This window comes from Ips typographus, linkage group LG15 (genome assembly GCF_016097725.1).
Source record: "Ips typographus isolate SLU linkage group LG15, UJ_Ityp_2.0, whole genome shotgun sequence".
Taxonomy (NCBI): domain Eukaryota; kingdom Metazoa; phylum Arthropoda; class Insecta; order Coleoptera; family Curculionidae; genus Ips; species Ips typographus.
The window spans coordinates 108,220-130,096 of record NC_138436.1 but is presented as its reverse complement, the minus strand read 5'-3'; the positions used below and the strand labels follow the sequence as shown (position 1 = coordinate 130,096).

At 36.3% G+C, this 21,877-nt stretch overlaps 1 protein-coding gene across 12 annotated transcripts in view; it reads right to left on the bottom strand.

Annotated features, from left to right (window-relative positions):
• The window catches only part of LOC145738090 (uncharacterized), a 50,325-nt gene extending 28,853 nt beyond the window's left edge, over positions 1 to 21,472 (bottom strand). For 11 of the 12 annotated variants that reach the window (XM_081992944.1, XM_081992946.1, XM_081992951.1 and 8 more), the window contains exons 1-3: positions 21,333 to 21,472; positions 8,575 to 8,649; positions 2,122 to 2,530 (exon numbers count right to left, since the gene is read on the bottom strand). In XM_081992944.1, coding sequence (XP_081849070.1) covers positions 2,122 to 2,527 — 406 coding nt within the window. In that variant the 5' untranslated portion in view covers positions 2,528 to 2,530; positions 8,575 to 8,649; positions 21,333 to 21,472. The remainder of the gene's footprint in view (positions 1 to 2,121; positions 2,531 to 8,574; positions 8,650 to 21,332) is intronic. The other variant, XM_081992945.1, reaches the window with a different exon arrangement.
• Between the last annotated feature and the right edge of the window lie 405 nt (positions 21,473 to 21,877).

Sequence of the window (21,877 nt, the reverse complement as noted above, 5' to 3'; positions counted from 1 at the left end):
TTCAGGTATTTTTGCCCTGAAGGGCCTCCTAAGGCAGATTTTTCCTGAAAACTGTGTCAAAGCACAAAAAAGTGCTTTTAAACCACCCTAAACAAGTTCAACCACGCATAACTCGGTTATTTTGGAAAATATAAAAAAATCGTTAATATAGAAAGTTGTAGGGAATTTCATTCTCTATCAGATTGTATTCAGATGTTTTTGTCGTTAAGGGCCTCCTAAGGGAGATTTTTTCTAAAAACTGTGTCAAAGCACAAAAAAGTGCTTTTAAACAACCCTAAACAAGTTCAACCACGCATAACTCGGTTATTTTGGAAAATATCAAAAAATCGTTAAAAGGGAAAGTTGTGAGGAATTTCATTCTCTATTAGATTGTATTCAGGTATTTTTGCCCTGAAGGGCCTCCTAAGGGAGATTTTTCCTGAAAACTGTGTCAAAGCACAAAAAAGTGCTTTTAAACCACCCTAAACAAGTTCAACCACGCATAACTCGGTTATTTTGAAAAATATCAAAAAATCGTTAATATAGAAAGTTGTAGGGAATTTCAGTCTCTATCAGATTGTATTCAGGTGTTTTTGCCCTTAAGGGCCTCCTAAGGGAGATTTTTCGTAAAAACTGTGTCAAAGCACAAAAAAGTGCTTTTAAACGACCCTAGACAAGTTCAACAACGCGTAATTTCGTTATTTTGGAAAATATAAAAAATAGTTAATATGGAAAATTGTAGGGAATTTGATTCTCTATCAGATTGTATTCAGGTGTTTTTGCCCTGAAGGGCCTCCTAAGGGAGATTTTTCGTAAAAACTGTGTCAAAGCACAAAAAAGTGCTTTTAAACGACCCTAGACAAGTTCAACCACGCATAACTCTGTTATTTTGGAAAATATAAAAAAATTGTGAAAAGAGAAAGTTGTAGGAAATTTCATTCTCTATCAGATTGTATTCATGAGTTTTTGCTCTAAAAGGTTTCCAAAGGGAGATATTCCTTAAAAACTGTGTCAAAGCACAAAAAAGTGCTTTTAAACGACCCTAAACAAGTTCAATCACGCATAACTCGGTTATTTTGGAAAATATCAAAAAATCGTTAGTACAGAAAGTTGTAGGGAATTTCATTCTCTATCAGATTGTATTCAGATGTTTTTGTCGTTAAGGGCCTCCTAAGGGAGATTTTTTCTAAAAACTGTGTCAAAGCACAAAAAAGTGCTTTTAAACGACCCTAAACAAGTTCAACCACGCATAACTCGGTTATTTTGAAAAATATCAAAAAATCGTTAATATAGAAAGTTGTAGGGAATTTCAGTCTCTATCAGATTGTATTCAGGCGTTTTTGCCCTTAAGGGCCTTCTAAGGGAGATTTTTCCTAAAAACTGTGTCAAAGCACAAAAAAGTGCTTTTAAACGACCCTAAACAAGTTCAACCACGCATAACTCGGTTATTTTGGAAAATATAAAAAAATCGTTAATACAGAAAGTTGTAGGGAATTTCATTCTCTATCAGATTGTATTCAGATGTTTTTGTCGTTAAGGGCCTCCTAAGGGAGATTTTTTCTAAAAACTGTGTCAAAGCACAAAAAAGTGCTTTTAAACCACCCTAAACAAGTTCAACCACGCATAACTCGGTTATTTTGGAAAATATCAAAAAATTGTTAAAAGGGAAAGTTGTGAGGAATTTCATTCTCTATTAGATTGTATTCAGGTATTTTTGCCCTGAAGGGCCTCCTAAGGGAGATTTTTCCTGAAAACTGTGTCAAAGCACAAAAAAGTGCTTTTAAACCACCCTAAACAAGTTCAACCACGCATAACTCTGTTATTTTGGAAAATATAAAAAAATTGTGAAAAGAGAAAGTTGTAGGAAATTTCATTCTCTATCAGATTGTATTCATGAGTTTTTGCTCTAAAAGGTTTCCAAAGGGAGATATTCCTTAAAAACTGTGTCAAAGCACAAAAAAGTGCTTTTAAACCACCCTCAACAAGTTCAACCACGCATAACTCGGTTATTTTGAAAAATATCAAAAAATTGTTAATATGGAAAGCTGTAGGGAATTTCACGCTCTATCAACTCACTAGAAGGCACTTTTGCCCTAAAACGTCCCCTCGCTGAGATATTCAACAAAAACCTAAACAACTCACCATCTCCGTTACTGTACGGTTCCTCGGGCTCGAAACCGTCATTTTCCACCCCCAACACTTTTTTGACACTCCCCGGCGACTCATCCCCATTCAATCGACTCGTGCTACGGTAATTTCGGCTCATAACCTCCAAATTACTGTGATTTTCCAAACTTTGCTTAATATTCAAATTGATGGTGGACATGTAATGCGGCTGTTTGAGGTTATGGTCCTGTTGGGGTGTGACGTCATCGTCGCCATAGTGAATTGGCATGGTAACCTCGTTTTTGTGGTAGTACTGGTTGGTTGTCGTGCTGACGTCACTGTGATGGTCGGGGGTGACGTCACTCTGGTGGTCTGTGACGTCAACGGTTGGGGGGGTGACGCTGGAGGTGGTCACGTGGTTTCCATCGGGGACAGCCTCCATAATCTGGAATTTTACCATATCTTTGAAAAGCCCTTTTTACTAGCTTTCTATTGGTGTAAAAAAGTTTATACAGGGTGGACCAAATAAGCGAGTTATTTAAGGTTAAATGGAACCGAGCATAAAAATTTCTAAGAAAAACATTGGTAAACTTTGACGCCCTCTAGCGGCCAAATCCTTTAACCTACTAGACCATGTTGCCATATCGTTGGAAAGCCCTTTTCATTGGCTATCCACTGGTATAAAAAAAATGTATACAGAGTGGACCAAATAAGTGAGTTATTTGAGGTAAACTGGAACAGTGCATGAAAATTTTCATGATAAAGTTGAGACAACTTTGACGCCCTCTAGCGGCCAAACCGTGCAACCTTTTCAACAGTGTAATCATATTGTTGGAAAGCCCTTTTCATTAGCTTTCCATTGACGTATAAAATTGTATACAGAGTGGACCAAATAAGCGAGTTAATTAAGGTTAAATGGAACAGTGCATATAAATTTCTAAGAAAAACATTGGTAAACTTTGACGCCCTCTAGCGGCCAAGTCCTTTAACCTACTCGACCATGTTGCCATATCGTTGGAAAGCCCTTTTCATTGGCTATCCACTGGCATAAAAAAATGTATACAGAGTGGACCAAATAAGTGAGTTATTTGAGGTAAACTGGAACAGTGCATGAAAATTTTCATGATAAAGTTGAGTCAACTTTGACGCCCTCTAGCGGCCAAACCGTGCAACCTTTTCAACAGTGTAATCATATTGTTGGAAAGCCCTTTTCATTAGCTTTCCATTGACGTATAAAATTGTATACAGAGTGGACCAAATAAGCGAGTTATTTAAGGTTAAATGGAATAGTGCATAAAAATTTCGAAGAAAAACATTGGTAAATTTTGACGCCCTCTAGCGGCCAAACCTTTTAACCTACTAGACCATGTTGCCATATCGTTGGAAAGCCCTTTTCATTGGCTTTCGATTGACGTATAAAATTTTATACAGAGTGTACCAAATAAGCGAGTTATTTATGATTAAATGAAAAAGTGCATACAAATTTCGAAGAAAAACATTGGTAAACTTTGACGCCCTCTAGCGGCCAAACCCTTTAACCTACTAGACCATGCTGCTATATCGTTGGAAAGCCCTTTTCATTGGCTATCCATTGACGTATAAAATTTTATACAGAGTGGACCAAATAAGCGAGTTATTTATGATTAAATGAAAAAGTGCATACAAATTTCGAAGAAAAACATTGGTAAACTTTGACGCCCTCTAGCGGCCTAACCCTTTAACCTACTAGACCATGTTGCCATATCGTTGGAAAGCCCTTTTCATTTGCTATCCACTGGCATAAAAAAATGTATACAGAGTGAACCAAATGAGTGAGTTATTCACGATTGTTTGAACCAGTGCACCAAAAATGTGCAAAAAAAACAATCGTTAATAACTCACTTATTTGGTCCACTCTGTATAAACTTTTATACGGCGTTGGATAGCCAATGAAATGGGCTTTCCAACAGTGTTGCAATATTGGTTGATTGGTTAAAAAATATGGCCGCTAGAGGGCGTCAAAGTTGACCATAGATTTTTTGCACATTTTAGGTGCAGTGGTTCAAACAATCGTGAATAACTCACTCATTTGGTCCACTCTGTATAAACTTTTATACGGCGTTGGATAGCCAATGAAATGGGCTTTACAACGGTATGACCCTATTGGTTGATTGGTTAAAAAATTTGGCCGCTAGAGGGCGTCAAAGTTGACCATAGATTTTTTGCACATTCTTGGTGCAGTGGTTCAAACAATCGTGAATAACTCACTTATTTGGTCCACTCTGTATAAACTTTTATACGGCGTTGGATAGCCAATGAAATGGGCTTTCCAACGAAATGGCTACATAACTTGATTGGTTGAACCGTTTGACCGCTAGAGGTCGTCAAAATTGACTAAAGTTTGTTTGCACTTTTTGGTGCACTCGTGCACTAGAATAGCTCATAACTCATTTCCAGTACGTTTCTCAAAGAAACCTCAAAAATTCAAATATATAGAGAATTTTAAGGACTTTCGATTGGTTCAAGAAGGAACCTCCTAACCTGAAAACTAACAGAGTTATGACGCGTCAAACATCAACCCCAAACAATCCAACGTTTGTAGTGGCCTGCACGCACACCCGATCTGAATCCGTTCGACTTTTTTTTTTTTTTTTTTCTGATTCACAGTCCCAGTCTAGGCCAGCTTGTCCATTCTACACCAACATATAGGTTACGGTAGCCGGTGACGTAGATGTGGGGAATTTTGCCTCAGACTGGAATGACACACGAAAAGGTTTTGTGCAACGGTTAAAAGTGGACAGTGTTGCCAAATGGTTGTTCCCAAATTTAAAGAAATTTTTCCCTAAAATTGTTGATTTTTTCTTTATACGTCAACTCTGGTTAATTGGCGTCCAACTCCCTTGCAGTGTGTTTTACGGAAAAACCATAGAAATACAAATTTGTAGAGAATTTAGAGGGCTTTCCAATGATATATTGAACCACCCCATAACTGCACGAATAACCGAGTTAGGACTGAAACGAGTTTTTCTTAGAACCGGCAACAAATCGGTCAAACTGGCAACGCCGCAACCGTTCAAAGCGGTTCCAATATGCGTTCTATGTGTAGAAATACACGAGATGTATGAATGGGATACTGTGGGTACCCAAGGACGACCACTTTTCTCCGCAAATGGTACCGAGAGAGAAAATGGTACCAATAGCAGCACCAAACGGTACCAAAATGACGCATTTTAAGCGCGGAAACCGTTTAGCATAATTCATTAATTAAAAATGTGCAAAAAATCTATGGTCAACTTTGACGCCCTCTAGCGGCCAAATTTGTTAACCAATCAACCAATAGGGACATACCGTTGGAAAGCCCATTTCATTGGCTATCCAACGCCGTATAAAAGTTTATACAGAGTGGACCAAATAAGTGAGTTATTCACGATTGTTTGAACCACTGCACCTAAAATGTGCAAACAATCTATGGTCAAATTTGACGCCCTCTAGCGGCCAAATTTGTTAACCAATCAACCAATAGGGACATACCGTTGGAAAGCGCATTTTATTGGCTATCCAACGCCGAATAAAAGTTTATACAGAGTGGACCAAAGAACTGAGTTATTTACGATTGTTTGGACCACTGCACCAAAAATGTGCAAAAAATCTATGGTCAACTTTGACGCCCTCTAGCGGCCAAATTTGTTAACCAATCAACCAATAGGGACATACCATTGGAAAGCCCATTTCATTGGCTATCCTATGCCGTATAAAAGTTTATACAGAGTGGACCAAATAAGTGAGTTATTAACGATTGTTTTTTTTTGCACATTTTTGGTGCACTGGTTCAAACAATCGTGAATAACTCACTCATTTGGTTCACTCTGTATACATTTTTTTATGCCAGTGGATAGCAAATGAAAAGAGCTTTCCAACGATATGGCAACATGGTCTAGTAGGTTAAAAGGTTTGGCCGCTAGAGGGCGTCAAAGTTTACCAATGTTTTTCTTCGAAATTTTTATGCACTTTTCCATTTAACCATAAATGCCTCGCTTATTTGGTCCACTCTGTATAAAATTTTATACGTCAATGGAAAGCTAATGAAAAGGGCTTTCCAACAATATGATTACACTGTTGAAAAGGTTGCACGGTTTGGCCGCTAGAGGGCGTCAAAGTTGGCTCAACTTTATCATGAAAATTTCCATGCACTGTTCCAGTTAATCTCAAATAACTCACTTATTTGGTCCACTATGTATACATTTTTTTATGCCAGTGGATAGCCAATGAAAAGGGCTTTCCAACGATATGGCAACATGGTCGAGTAGGTTAAAGGATTTGGCCGCTAGAGGGCGTCAAAATTTACCAATATTTTTCTTAGAAATTTTTATGCACTGTTCCATTTAACCTTAAATAACTCGCTTATTAAATAATTAAACGGTTTAGCATAATTCATTAATTATTACTATCAAATTTTTATTTAAAGAAAACGTCGATAATTGGTCAAAAATTGAGGTTATGTACACTTGTTTCCCCATCCGCCATATTGCCACTGCTACTTGATCAAAACTGTCGATTTCACGACGACTTTCGATTGTTTCGTTGTACGGGTGACGTCACAATTGAAAGGAGTGACGGTGAATCAAGTTCGGACAACCTTTCTCCAGCAGTTTTCGAGATATTCACTAACCAAACTTTGACGCTCCGTAACTCGGTTGTTTTTTAGGTTAAGCGGTTCGTTCGCGCGGCAATCGAAAGCCCCTTAAATTTTCTAAAAATTTGTATTTTTGTGTTTTTTCCGTAAAACGCACTGGAATGGAGTTGGGCGCCATTTTAGGGCACCGTGTTGCACCATAACCCTGATTTTCAAAAAATTGCCATTTTCTCAAAAACGGTGCGTCTCACGTCAAAATGTCAAGAATCAAAAAAGTTGCATCCTGACCTGTTCTACTTAGAGAAATGTTTTTAAAAATGTTCCTTTACAGTGTTTCTGAGATATTGCTCAAAATGTGTGGTTTCTAGCAGAAAATCAACGGTAACTTCGTTATTTGGGCAGTTACAGGATGATTCAATACATCATTGGGAAGCCCTTAAAATTCTACAAAAATTCGTATTTATTAAGTTTTTTCATAAAACTCACTGGAAAAAAGTTAGGCGCCATTTTGTTGCACCACACATCTGGGGAAGATTTTCAAAAAAAAATGCGATTTTTTCAAAAAACGGTGCATTGCACGCCAAAATGTCAAGAATCAAAAAAGTTGCGTCCTGACCTGTTCTACTTAGAGAAATTTTCATAAATTTAAAAACTGTCAAATTACTGTGAATTTTGCACTGCACAACCATTTTTTCCGAAGAAAAAATTCCCCACATCTACGTCACTGGTTACATTAACTTATATGTTGGTCTAGAATGGACAAGTTGGCCTAGACTGATAGGAATAACGTTGTAAATAAGGAAAAACCAAGAAAAAACCGAAAAAAAATCGAGCAGATTTAGGTCGGGTGAACGTGCAGGCCACTACAAACCTGATTGGTCTCGATGTTTGAAACGTCATAACTCGGTTAGTTTTTGGGTTAGAAAGTTCCTTCTATAACCAATCGATAGCCCCTGAAATTCTATAAAAATTTGTATTTATATAATATTTTTGAGAAATGCATTCGAAAGGAGTTATACGCTATTCTACTGGTCGGTGTCTCGAATAAGTCATATTAAGAAAATCATTTTTTACTGTCAAATTTAAGCCATCTAGCGGCCAAAAGGTTAAACCAATCAATCAATGTTGCCATATCTTTGGAAAGCTCATTTCACTGGCTATCCAACGATATATAAAATGTTATACCGAGTGTACCAAAAAAGCGATTTATTTGCGACTGAATAAAGGAGTGCATCAAAAAAGTGAAAAAAATTATAGGTCAAGTTTGAAGCCCTCTAGCGGCCAAAACGTTAAACCAATCAACCAATGTTGCCATATCATTGGAAAGCTCATTTCATTGGCTATCCAATGATATACAAAAGTGTATACAGAGTGTACCAAACAAGCGAGTTATTCACGATTGAAAGAAGCACTGCACCAAAGCTGCACTGTCGAATAAAACACCAAATAACTCATGTCCAGTACATTGGACCAGAAAAAACTTAAAAAGCAAATTTATAGGGAATTTTGAGGGCTTTCGTTTGGTTGGCGAACGAACCATCTAACCCAAAAAACAACCGAGATACGGACTGTCAAATTTGTCATCACGTCAATATTTCGCAAACCAGTAAAATCGTTGAAAATCGCCTAGAAAACTGTCAAAAAAAGTGGAAATTTCTTCAAAACTATGTGTATACAGTGTGTCGTTTTATTAAATGATGTCATCAAGACTATTATCAATACTTTCGTTTAAAATGGAAAGTAATTTTGATGTTCGCTCTTTCTCTCCTTAACCTTACGGATAACCGGTAAAGTTCTATAATTTTTTCCTTTTTCCGTGGCACTAAATCGCGATTATTTACTGTTTAATTTAAAAATTTAATCCCATGACTACTCACCTTTTCTATGTTAATTCGTTGGGTCCAATTAGCATTGGTTGGCAATGTTTGTTCTCAGCCTGGTACGATCTGAAACTGAATTTTAAGTTTGTTTACACGGCAGTGGAAAGAGGACGAAAAATGCTACAAAATGGCGTTTAAATGGGTTTTCTAGTATTTTTAATTTCTGAGATATTTTAGTTCAAAAATTGTCTGAGTTTGCAGCGTTGTTGCCAGGTTTAAATCCTTGTGTCGCTGTAATTTGTACTCCAATTTTGACTTTTAACACGTCATTGGAAAGAGGATGAAAAATGCTACAAAATGGCGTTTAAATTATTTTTCTAGTATTTTTAGTTTCTGAGATATTTTAGTTCAAAAATTGTCTGAGTTTGCAGCGTTGTTGTCAGGTTTAAATCCTTGTGTAGCTGTAATTTGTACTCCAATTTTGACTTTTAACACGTCATTGGAAAGAGGATGAAAAATGCTACAAAATGGCGTTTAAATTATTTTTCTAGTATTTTTAGTTTCTGAGATATTTTAGTTCAAAAATTGTCTGAGTTTGCAGCGTTGTTGCCAGGTTTAAATCCTTGTGTCGCTGTAATTTGTACTCCAATTTTGACTTTTAACACGTCATTGGAAAGAGGATGAAAAATGCTACAAAATGGCGTTTAAATTATTTTTCTAGTATTTTTAGTTTCTGAGATATTTTAGTTCAAAAATTGTCTGAGTTTGCAGCGTTGTTGCCAGGTTTAAATTCTTGTGACGCTGTAATTTAAACAGAAATCTTGACTTTTAATACGTCATTGGAAAGAGGATGAAAAATGCTACAAAATGGCGTTTAAATGGGTTTTCTAGCATTTTTAATTTCTGAGATATTTTAGTTCAAAAATTGTCTGAGTTTGCAGCGTTGTTGCCAGGTTTAAATCCTTGTGTCGCTGTAATTTGTACTCCAATTTTGACTTTTAACACGTCATTGGAAAGAGGATGAAAAATGCTACAAAATGGCGTTTAAATTATTTTTCTAGTATTTTTAGTTTCTGAGATATTTTAGTTCAAAAATTGTCTGAGTTTGCAGCGTTGTTGTCAGGTTTAAATCCTTGTGTAGCTGTAATTTGTACTCCAATTTTGACTTTTAACACGTCATTGGAAAGAGGATGAAAAATGCTACAAAATGGCGTTTAAATTATTTTTCTAGTATTTTTAGTTTCTGAGATATTTTAGTTCAAAAATTGTCTGAGTTTGCAGCGTTGTTGCCAGGTTTAAATCCTTGTGTCGCTGTAATTTGTACTCCAATTTTGACTTTTAACACGTCATTGGAAAGAGGATGAAAAATGCTACAAAATGGCGTTTAAATTATTTTTCTAGTATTTTTAGTTTCTGAGATATTTTAGTTCAAAAATTGTCTGAGTTTGCAGCGTTGTTGCCAGGTTTAAATCCTTGTGTCGCTGTAATTTGTACTCCAATTTTGACTTTTAACACGTCATTGGAAAGAGGATGAAAAATGCTACAAAATGGCGTTTAAATTATTTTTCTAGTATTTTTAGTTTCTGAGATATTTTAGTTCAAAAAGTGTCTGAGTTTGCAGCGTTGTTGCCAGGTTTAAATTCTTGTGACGCTGTAATTTGTACTCCAATTTTGACTTTTAACACGTCATTGGAAAGAGGATGAAAAATGCTACAAAATGGCGTTTAAATTATTTTTCTAGTATTTTTAGTTTCTGAGATATTTTAGTTCAAAAATTGTCTGAGTTTGCAGCGTTGTTGCCAGGTTTAAATTCTTGTGACGCTGTAATTTAAACAGAAATCTTGACTTTTAATACGTCATTGGAAAGAGGATGAAAAATGCTACAAAATGGCGTTTAAATGGGTTTTCTAGCATTTTTAATTTCTGAGATATTTTAGTTCAAAAATTGTCTGAGTTTGCAGCGTTGTTGCCAGGTTTAAATCCTTGTGTCGCTGTAATTTGTACTCCAATTTTGACTTTTAACACGTCATTGGAAAGAGGATGAAAAATGCTACAAAATGGCGTTTAAATTATTTTTCTAGTATTTTTAGTTTCTGAGATATTTTAGTTCAAAAATTGTCTGAGTTTGCAGCGTTGTTGCCAGGTTTAAATTCTTGTGTCGCTGTAATTTGTACTCCAATTTTGACTTTTAACACGTCATTGGAAAGAGGATGAAAAATGCTACAAAATGGCGTTTAAATTATTTTTCTAGTATTTTTAGTTTCTGAGATATTTTAGTTCAAAAATTGTCTGAGTTTGCAGCGTTGTTGCCAGGTTTAAATTCTTGTGTCGCTGTAATTTGTACTCCAATTTTGACTTTTAACACGTCATTGGAAAGAGGATGAAAAATGCTACAAAATGGCGTTTAAATTATTTTTCTAGTATTTTTAGTTTCTGAGATATTTTAGTTCAAAAATTGTCTGAGTTTGCAGCGTTGTTGCCAGGTTTAAATCCTTGTGTCGCTGTAATTTGTACTCCAATTTTGACTTTTAACACGTCATTGGAAAGAGGATGAAAAATGCTACAAAATGGCGTTTAAATGGGTTTTCTAGCATTTTTAATTTCTGAGATATTTTAGTTCAAAAATTGTCTGAGTTTGCAGCGTTGTTGCCAGGTTTAAATCCTTGTGTCGCTGTAATTTGTACTCCAATTTTGACTTTTAACACGTCATTGGAAAGAGGATGAAAAATGCTACAAAATGGCGTTTAAATTATTTTTCTAGTATTTTTAGTTTCTGAGATATTTTAGTTCAAAAATTGTCTGAGTTTGCAGCGTTGTTGCCAGGTTTAAATTCTTGTGTCGCTGTAATTTGTACTCCAATTTTGACTTTTAACACGTCATTGGAAAGAGGATGAAAAATGCTACAAAATGGCGTTTAAATTATTTTTCTAGTATTTTTAGTTTCTGAGATATTTTAGTTCAAAAATTGTCTGAGTTTGCAGCGTTGTTGCCAGGTTTAAATTCTTGTGTCGCTGTAATTTGTACTCCAATTTTGACTTTTAACACGTCATTGGAAAGAGGATGAAAAATGCTACAAAATGGCGTTTAAATTATTTTTCTAGTATTTTTAGTTTCTGAGATATTTTAGTTCAAAAATTGTCTGAGTTTGCAGCGTTGTTGCCAGGTTTAAATTCTTGTGACGCTGTAATTTAAACAGAAATCTTGACTTTTAAAACGTCATTGGAAAGAGGATGAAAAATGCTACAAAATGGCGTTTAAATGGGTTTTCTAGCATTTTTAATTTCTGAGATATTTTAGTTCAAAAATTGTCTGAGTTTGCAGCGTTGTTGCCAGGTTTAAATCCTTGTGTCGCTGTAATTTGTACTCCAATTTTGACTTTTAACACGTCATTGGAAAGAGGATGAAAAATGCTACAAAATGGCGTTTAAATTATTTTTCTAGTATTTTTAGTTTCTGAGATATTTTAGTTCAAAAATTGTCTGAGTTTGCAGCGTTGTTGTCAGGTTTAAATCCTTGTGTAGCTGTAATTTGTACTCCAATTTTGACTTTTAACACGTCATTGGAAAGAGGATGAAAAATGCTACAAAATGGCGTTTAAATTATTTTTCTAGTATTTTTAGTTTCTGAGATATTTTAGTTCAAAAATTGTCTGAGTTTGCAGCGTTGTTGCCAGGTTTAAATCCTTGTGTCGCTGTAATTTGTACTCCAATTTTGACTTTTAACACGTCATTGGAAAGAGGATGAAAAATGCTACAAAATGGCGTTTAAATTATTTTTCTAGTATTTTTAGTTTCTGAGATATTTTAGTTCAAAAATTGTCTGAGTTTGCAGCGTTGTTGCCAGGTTTAAATCCTTGTGTAGCTGTAATTTGTACTCCAATTTTGACTTTTAACACGTCATTGGAAAGAGGATGAAAATATCTACAAAATGGCATTTAAATGAGTTGTCACGTGCCTCTACCTGTTTTGGAAATATGAATTTTCCAAAGTTCGGCCCTGATTGGTTGGAACTTTCGTTACTTAACCAATCATAATAACCTAGAAATTTTCAGTTGAACGATAAGTTTTCCCTCATTTCCTACTTTCTAGCATAGCGACAATGCAAAAAAAAAACAGTAAAACATGTTGATTGTAACGTTGTTTTTTCTTATTTTCGCATTAATTGCTTGTTAGAGAAATTTACAAGTTTGCGCTGTTTAGGTGAAATTATACAGGGTGTTGTAGTATAACGTTGAAAAGAGCATTAAAAACGCTTTAAAATGGCGCTTGAACGATCCGGGTAGCTTGTTTCGTTCCCGAGATATCGCATTTTAAAAATTACAATTTTTGGTTTAAAAATCAAAATGGCGGCAGCTGGACGCCATTTTGAGTTTTAACTGTAATTTTCAACATTTCAAGTGTCAGAATGACGTAATGGCCGTCATTTTGTGTTTTAACTGTCATTTTCAACATTTCAAGTGTCAGAATGACGTAATGGCCGCCATTTTGTGTTTTAACTGTCATTTTCAACATTTGAAGTGTCAGAATGCCGTAAAGGCCGCCATTTTGGGTTTCAACTGTCATTTTTAACCTTTTAAGTGTCAGAATGACGTAATGGCAGCCATTTTGTGTTTCAACTGTAATTTTCAACATTTCAGGTGTCAAAATGACGTAATGGCCGCCATTTTGTGTTTCAACTGTAATTTTCAACATTTCAAGTGTCAGAATGACGTAATGGCCGCAATTTTGTGTTTTAACTGTCATTTTTAACATTTCAAGTGTCAGAATGACGTAATGGCCGTCATTTTGTGTTTTAACTGTCATTTTCAACATTTCAAGTGTCAGAATGACGTAATGGCCGCCATTTTGTGTTTTAACTGTAATTTTTAACATTTCAAGTGTCAGAATGACGTAATGGCCGACATTTTGTGTTTTAACTGTCATTTTCAACATTTGAAGTGTCAGAATGCCGTAAAGGCCGCCATTTTGGGTTTCAACTGTCATTTTTAACCTTTTAAGTGTCAGAATGACGTAATGGCAGCCATTTTGTGTTTCAACTGTAATTTTCAACATTTCAGGTGTCAAAATGACGTAATGGCCGCCATTTTGTGTTTCAACTGTAATTTTCAACATTTCAAGTGTCAGAATGACGTAATGGCCGCCATTTTGTGTTTTAACTGTAATTTTTAACATTTCAAGTGTCAGAATGACGTAATGGCCGCCATTTTGTGTTTTAACTGTAATTTTCAACATTTCAAGTGTCAGAATGACGTAATGGCCGCAATTTTGTGTTTTAACTGTCATTTTCAACATTTGAAGTGTCAGAATGCCGTAAAGGCCGCCATTTTGGGTTTCAACTGTCATTTTTAACCTTTTAAGTGTCAGAATGACGTAATGGCAGCCATTTTGTGTTTTAACTGTAATTTTCAACATTTCAGGTGTCAAAATGACGTAATGGCCGCCATTTTGTGTTTCAACTGTAATTTTCAACATTTCAAGTGTCAGAATGACGTAATGGCCGCAATTTTGTGTTTTAACTGTCATTTTTAACATTTCAAGTGTCAGAATGACGTAATGGCCGTCATTTTGTGTTTTAACTGTCATTTTCAACATTTCAAGTGTCAGAATGACGTAATGGCCGCCATTTTGTGTTTTAACTGTAATTTTTAACATTTCAAGTGTCAGAATGACGTAATGGTCGCCATTTTGTGTTTTAACTGTCATTTTCAACATTTGAAGTGTCAGAATGCCGTAAAGGCCGCCATTTTGGGTTTCAACTGTCATTTTTAACCTTTTAAGTGTCAGAATGACGTAATGGCAGCCATTTTGTGTTTCAACTGTAATTTTCAACATTTCAGGTGTCAAAATGACGTAATGGCCGCCATTTTGTGTTTCAACTGTAATTTTCAACATTTCAAGTGTCAGAATGACGTAATGGCCGCCATTTTGTGTTTTAACTGTCATTTTTAACATTTCAAGTGTCAGAATGACGTAATGGCCGCCATTTTGTGTTTTAACTGTCATTTTCAACATTTGAAGTGTCAGAATGCCGTAAAGGCCGCCATTTTGGGTTTCAACTGTCATTTTTAACCTTTTAAGTGTCAGAATGACGTAATGGCCGCCATTTTGTGTTTCAACTGTAATTTTCAACATTTCAGGTGTCAAAATGACGTAATGGCCGCCATTTTGTGTTTCAACTGTAATTTTCAACATTTCAAGTGTCAGAATGACGTAATGGCCGCCATTTTGTGTTTTAACTGTCATTTTTAACATTTCAAGTGTCAGAATGACGTAATGGCCGCCATTTTGTGTTTCAACTGTCATTTTCAACATTTCAAGTGTCGGAGAAATGACAACCAAAATGGCGTCCCAGGCCGGCCATTTTGAATTTTTTGTCAAAAAATGATGTTACATTTCATTTCACAGAAAATTTCTGGTAGATTAAAGAAATGACAACCAAAATGGCGTCCCAGCTCGGCCATTTTGAATTTTCTGTCAAAAAACGATGTTGCATCTCATTTTAAAGGAAATTTCTGGTAGATTAAAGAAATGACAACCAAAATGGCGTCCCAGCTCGGCCATTTTGAATTTTCTGGCAAAAAACGATGTTGCATCTCATTTTAAAGGAAATTTCTGGTAGATTAAAGAAATGACAACCAAAATGGCGTCCCAGCTCGGCCATTTTGAATTTTCTGTCAAAAAGCGATGTTGCATCTCATTTTAAAGGAAATTTCTGGTAGATTAAAGAAATGACAACCAAAATGGGGTCCCAGCTCGGCCATTTTGAATTTTCTGTCAAAAAACGATGTTGCATCTCATTTTAAAGGAAATTTCTGGTAGATTAAAGAAATGACAACCAAAATGGCGTCCCAGCTCGGCCATTTTGAATTTTCTGTCAAAAAGCGATGTTGCATCTCATTTTAAAGGAAATTTCTGGTAGATTAAAGAAATAACAAACAAAATTTGAATTTTCAATTAATTTTTACGTAATTTTTAATAACCTCAAAAATGATTTCCGTATAAAATTAAATAACAATAATTCAATTTACGCTTCGTTGCAATAATTACAATACAAAGATTGTACGAGAGGAAAAAAACGCGCATTTTAGCTCGCTTTACGTGCACGTGCAAGAAAAAAACCAAAATGGCCGCCGCTGAAACCGGTAAATTGCGCAACACCGCGACCGCATTCTTTTCTAATGCAATCGGCGTAGGAAGCGGCAACGCTGCCCAATTGTTGGCATTCCGCCATGTTTTTTCTAGACCAATCGGAACGTCATTTATTATACAGCGTGTCCAAAATGTTTTGACAAATTTTTGTTTTTTAATTTTTCAAAGACAAACGGTACCTGGTACCAAAAAAGCGCATAGAAGGTAAAAGTTGCACTTCCTCAAGTTAGGTTTGTGGTAAAAATTTCAGACTTCTAACTTGAAGCGTTCCTGAGATATTTCGAAAAAACTATAAAAAACAACTTTGACGCTCTCTAGCGGCCGAACCGGGAAACTTGTCCGGGTTTGCTCAACGTCACGTGAGAGTACCATTCATCAGCTTTTTTTTGTTATACGAGTCATATATACCGGATGGTTCAAATAAGCGAGTTATTCACGATTTTCCAATTTTTTTTTAGATTCCAAAAATCCAATAAAAAGTCAATGTCATCCTATTTAAAAAATTATAAGTTTGGTTTGTAGCTCAATTTTGGTACACCCTTTTCTGAAAGATGAATTTTAATTGAATTTATTCCACACAAAATGTTTTTTTTTCTTGACAAAATGGTGAATGCGCTAATTAGTGGAAATTAATTGGCAAACTGGAAATCAAACGGTTTTTTTTGGCTAATTCGGACCTGCTGAATACGATGCCGCAAGCAGAAAATTTTTATCTCCTCCCGTTCGCGAGATACCGTTTCTAGCAACGGTTGCCTTGGGCTGTACAGCCATATACAATCAATGGAAAAATTTGGAAAAATCGTTTTTAAGCTAATTTGGACCTGCCCAACACAATGACGTAATCAGAAATTTTTATCCCCTCCCGTTCGCGAGATACCATTTCTAGCAACAGTCGCCTGGGGCTGTACAGCCATATACAATCCATGGAAAAATTGGAAAAAATTGTTTTTATGCTAATTTGGACCCGCTCAACATAATGCCGTAATCAGAAAATTTGTATCTCCTCCCGTTCGCGAGATACCTTTTCTGGCAACGGTTGCCTTGGGCTGTACAGCCATATACAATCAATGGAAAAATTTGGAAAAATCGTTTTTAAGCTAATTCAGACCTGCCCAACACAATGACGTAATCAGAAAATTTGTATCTCTTCCCGTTCACGAGATACCGTTTCCAGCAACGCTTGCCTTGGGCTGTACAGCCATATACAATCAATGGAAAAATTTGGAAAAATCGTTTTTAAGCTAATTCAGACCTGCCCAACACAATGACGTAATCAGAAAATTGTTATCTCCTCCCGTTGCCGAGATATCGTTTCTAGCAACGGTTGCCTTGGGCTGTACCGCCATATACAATCAATGGTAAATTTCTGAAAAATCATTTTTAAGCTAAATTAGATCTGCCCAACATAATGTCGTAATCAGACAATTTTTATCTCCTCCTGTTCCCGAGATATAGTTTTTAGTAACGGTTGCTTTGGGCTGTACAGCTATAAACATTGAATGGAAAAATTTAGAAAAATCATTTTTATGCTAATTTGGACCTGCCCAACATAATGCCGTAATCAGAAAATTTGTACCTCTTCCCGTTCGCGAGATATCGTTTCTAGCAACGGTTGCCTTGGGCTGTACAGCCATATACAATCAATGGAAAAATTGGAAAAAATTGTTTTTTGACTAATTCGGACCTGCTGAACGCGATGCAGCTAACAGAAAAATTCTACCTTTAACCGTTTACGAGATAACGTAGTTAAAACGACCGGTTAATTTAGCCCGAGGGTTCAACCGGTATAGTGAAAGTCGCATCTTATTTGGTTACGGAGAAAACGCATTTATTCGGACATTCCAAGTTTAATTTAGTAAAAATCTGTTTTACGTGCAACTTACGCAACAATAACGCAAAGAAAAAAAAAACAAGAAAAACAAAAGAATAACGGCCCAGACAAGGCTTGCTTGATCTCGCCTGTCGGTCGGCTTTATGGGTTGGGAAAGGCTTAAACCAGACCGTTTGAATACTTTTTTACGTTTGTTGGGTCAGTGGCGACTCGTGTCGCTAAAATTAGTAAAACATCTGTCCTTAGCAACCGTTGCTAGGAACGATATCTCCGAAACGGTTAGAGGTAATATACTTCTGTTTGCGGCATCGCGCAGAGCAGGTTCGAATTTGTCAAAAAATGATTTTTTCGTTTTTTTTTTATTTGTTGTTTATGCCTGTACAGCCCACAGCAACCGTTGCTACGGACGGTTTTTCCAAAATGGTATGCGGTAGAATTTTTGTGTTTGTGGCACCTTGTTGGGCAGGTCTTAATTAGCTTAAAAACGATTTTTCTAAATTTTTCCATTGATTGTATATGGCTGTACAGCCCAAAGCAACCGTTGCTAAGAACGATATCTCGAGAACGGAAGAAGATAAAAATGTTCTGATTACGACATTATGTTGGGCAAGTCCAAATTAGCTTAAAAATGATTTTTCAGAAAATTTCCATTGATTGTATATGGCTGTACAGCCCAAGGCAACCGTTGCTAGAAACGATATCTCGGGAACGGGAGGAGATAACAATGTTCTGATTGCGGCATTATGTTTGGCAGGTCCAAATTAGCATAAAAACGACTTTTCTAAATTTTTCCATTGATTGTATATGGCTGTACAGCCCAAAGCAACCGCTACTAAAAACGATATCTCGGGAACGGGAGGGGATAAAAAATTTCTAATTACGACATTATGTTGGGCAGATCCAATTTAGCTTAAAAATGATTTTTCCAAAATTTTCCATTGATTGTATATGGCGGTACAGCCCAAGGCAACCGTTGCTAGTAACGATATCTCGGGAACGGGAGGAGATACATATTTTCTGATTACGGCATTACGTTTGGCAGGTCCAAATTAGCATAAAAATGATTTTTCTCAATTTTTCTATTGAATATTTATGGCTGTACAGCCCAAAGCAACCGTTGCTAAAAACGATATCTCGGGAACGGGAGGAGATAAAAAAAATTCTGATTACGGCATTATGTTTGGCAGGTCCAAATTAGCATAAAAACGATTTTTCTAAATTTTTCTATTGAATGTTTAGGACTGTACAGCCCAAAACAACCGTTGCTAAGAACGATATCTCGGGAATGGGAGGATAAAAAATTTCTGATTCCGGCGTTATGTTGGGTAGGTCCAAATTAGCTTAAAAACAATTTTTCCAAATTTTTCCATTGATTGTATATGGCGGTACAGCCCAAAGCAACCGTTGCTAAGAACGATATCTCGGGAACGGGAGGAGATAAAAAAAATTCTGATTACGGCATTATGTTTGGCAGGTCCAAATTAGCATAAAAACGATTTTTCTAAATTTTTCTATTGAATGTTTAGGACTGTACAGCCCAAAACAACCGTTGCTAAGAACGATATCTCGGGAATGGGAGGATAAAAAATTTCTGATTCCGGCGTTATGTTGGGTAGGTCCAAATTAGCTTAAAAACAATTTTTCCAAATTTTTCCATTGATTGTATATGGCGGTACAGCCCAAGGCAACCGTTGCTAGAAACGATATCTCGGGAACGGGAGGAGATACATATTTTCTGATTACGGCATTACGTTTGGCAGGTCCAAATTAGCATAAAAATGATTTTTCTCAATTTTTCTATTGAATATTTATGGCTGTACAGCCCAAAGCAACCGTTGCTAAAAACGATATCTCGGGAACGGGAGGAGATAAAAAAAATTCTGATTACGGCATTATGTTTGGCAGGTCCAAATTAGCATAAAAACGATTTTTCTAAATTTTTCTATTGAATGTTTAGGACTGTACAGCCCAAAACAACCGTTGCTAAGAACGATATCTCGGGAATGGGAGGATAAAAAATTTCTGATTCCGGCGTTATGTTGGGTAGGTCCAAATTAGCTTAAAAACAATTTTTCCAAATTTTTCCATTGATTGTATATGGCGGTACAGCCCAAAGCAACCGTTGCTAAGAACGATATCTCGGGAACGGGAGGAGATAAAAATTTTCTGATTACGACATTATGTTGGGCAGATCCAAATTAGCTTAAAAACGATTTTTCCAAATTTTTCCAATGATTGTATATGGCTGTACAGCCCAAGGCAACTGTTGCTATAAACGACATCTCGGGAACGGGAGGAGATAACAATGTTCTGATTGTGGCATTATGTTTGGCAGGTCCAAATTAGCATAAAAATGATTTTTCTAAATTTTTCCATTCAATGTTTATCGCTGTACAGCCCAAAGCAAGCGTTGCTAAAAACGATATCTCGGGAACGGGAGGAGATAAAAAATTTCTGATTCCGGCGTTATGTTGGGTAGGTCCAAATTAGCTTAAAAATAATTTTTCCAAATTTTTCCATTGATTGTATATGGCGGTACAGCCCAAAGCAACCGTTGCTAAGAACGATATCTCGGGAACGGGAGGAGATAAAAATTTTCTGATTACGACATTATGTTGGGCAGATCCAAATTAGCTTAAAAACGATTTTTCCAAATTTTTCCATTGATTGTATATGGCTGTACAGCCCAAGGCAACTGTTGCTATAAACGACATCTCGGGAACGGGAGGAGATAAAAAAATTTGTGATTCCGGCGTTATGTTGGGTAGGTCCAAATTAGCTTAAAAACGATTTTTACAAATTTTTCCATTGATTGTATATGGCTGTACAGCCCAAGGCAACCGTTGCTAGAAATGGTATCTCGTGAACGAGAGGAGATAAAAATTTTCTGATTAGGGCATTATGTTGGGCTGGTCCAAATTAGCTTATAAACGATTTTTCCGATTTTTTTCTTTGATTTTATATGGCAAACAATTTTTTTTTTCTTTTTCAAAAATTTCAGTTTTTAGTCTTTTTGTGCAGAAAATCTTGACAAAAGTGATAATATTTCCAAAATTTACTACTCTGGACCTGCGTACACGCTATGACCGTAAAATTTCTAGTGTATGCTCACTTAAGCCTGATTTACACCCACAAACATTTTCAGTTAAATTAATTAGAAATCAGGGCCGTAATCAAGATATTTTTTTTTTTGTGTTAGTGTTGGCAAATTTGGCAAATATCTTCCTTGGACGACCTTATATGACAAAAATGCTTAGGAGCAATCTTGTAGAGAATAAGATTCTCTACAACTTTCCTTCTTTACATTTTTTTGGTATCTTTACAAATAAAGGGGGCGGGGGGGTTTGAATGGAGCTATCTCGAAGCACTTTGCTGTTTTAAGAACAGTTTTTGGCAAATATCTTCCTTGGTAGACCCCGTAGGACAAAAACGCTTTCTACGAATCCTGTAGAGAATTAAATTTCCTACAATTTTACTTCTATACACTTTAACAGTAACTCGACCAGAAACCGAGTTACAGGGGGTTAAAGTGACTGGGGGTTGTGCCAGCAATAGAATCGAACTAGAGGGACGGGGAATCGAACCTTGACAGCCGCATAATCTACCGATCGAGGTCGGAATGCATATAATACAATCATGTATGACCTTACTTTTACTTTTCATACCGTTACAAGGAACTGAATCGGTAAAAGTGAGGAAAAAAACGAATCTACCGATTTTTCGGTAGATTACAGTTTTGGCGAATTCCAACTAAAATTACGTAAAACCATCACCATAAGGCGATCACACTAAGTCGGTTTCGGTATAAAAACACGGAAATCGGTAGAAAAACTTACCGGAAAAATCCACTAGAACCATCCAAAAATCTACTAAATTTTCACTCAAAAATCACACTCTCACTCACTATTGCGATTTTTTTTTCTACCGATTTTTGGGGCGACGTGCTCGGGTACCGTTTGGAGACTGATACCCAAACCGCTGGTAACCTGGGTTCACCTGTCTGGGTGGGATGGAAGAGGTAGGAGGGGAATACCCACGTCGCGGTACCGCCGTCTTTTGTCTGGGACCGTTTGCCATGGCAACTTGATTGACGGTTGATTCGTTTATTGTTGCGTAATTTGCGGCGTGGATTTTTGGTAGAAAAATAATTCGGTAGAAAAAATTAAGTAGAATTTGTATTAGATTTTCCGGGCTTGTCAGACAACATTTTTTTTTTTTGACAGAAACTTTGAGATGTTTTTTCTTAAAACTACCAGAAATTTTCTTTGAAATGAGGTGCAAGTCAATATTTTGACAGAAAATTCAAAATGACGGCCAGCAACGCCATTTTGTTTTTGACATTTCGTGAAACTACGTGAAATTTCCTTTAAAATGAGGTGCA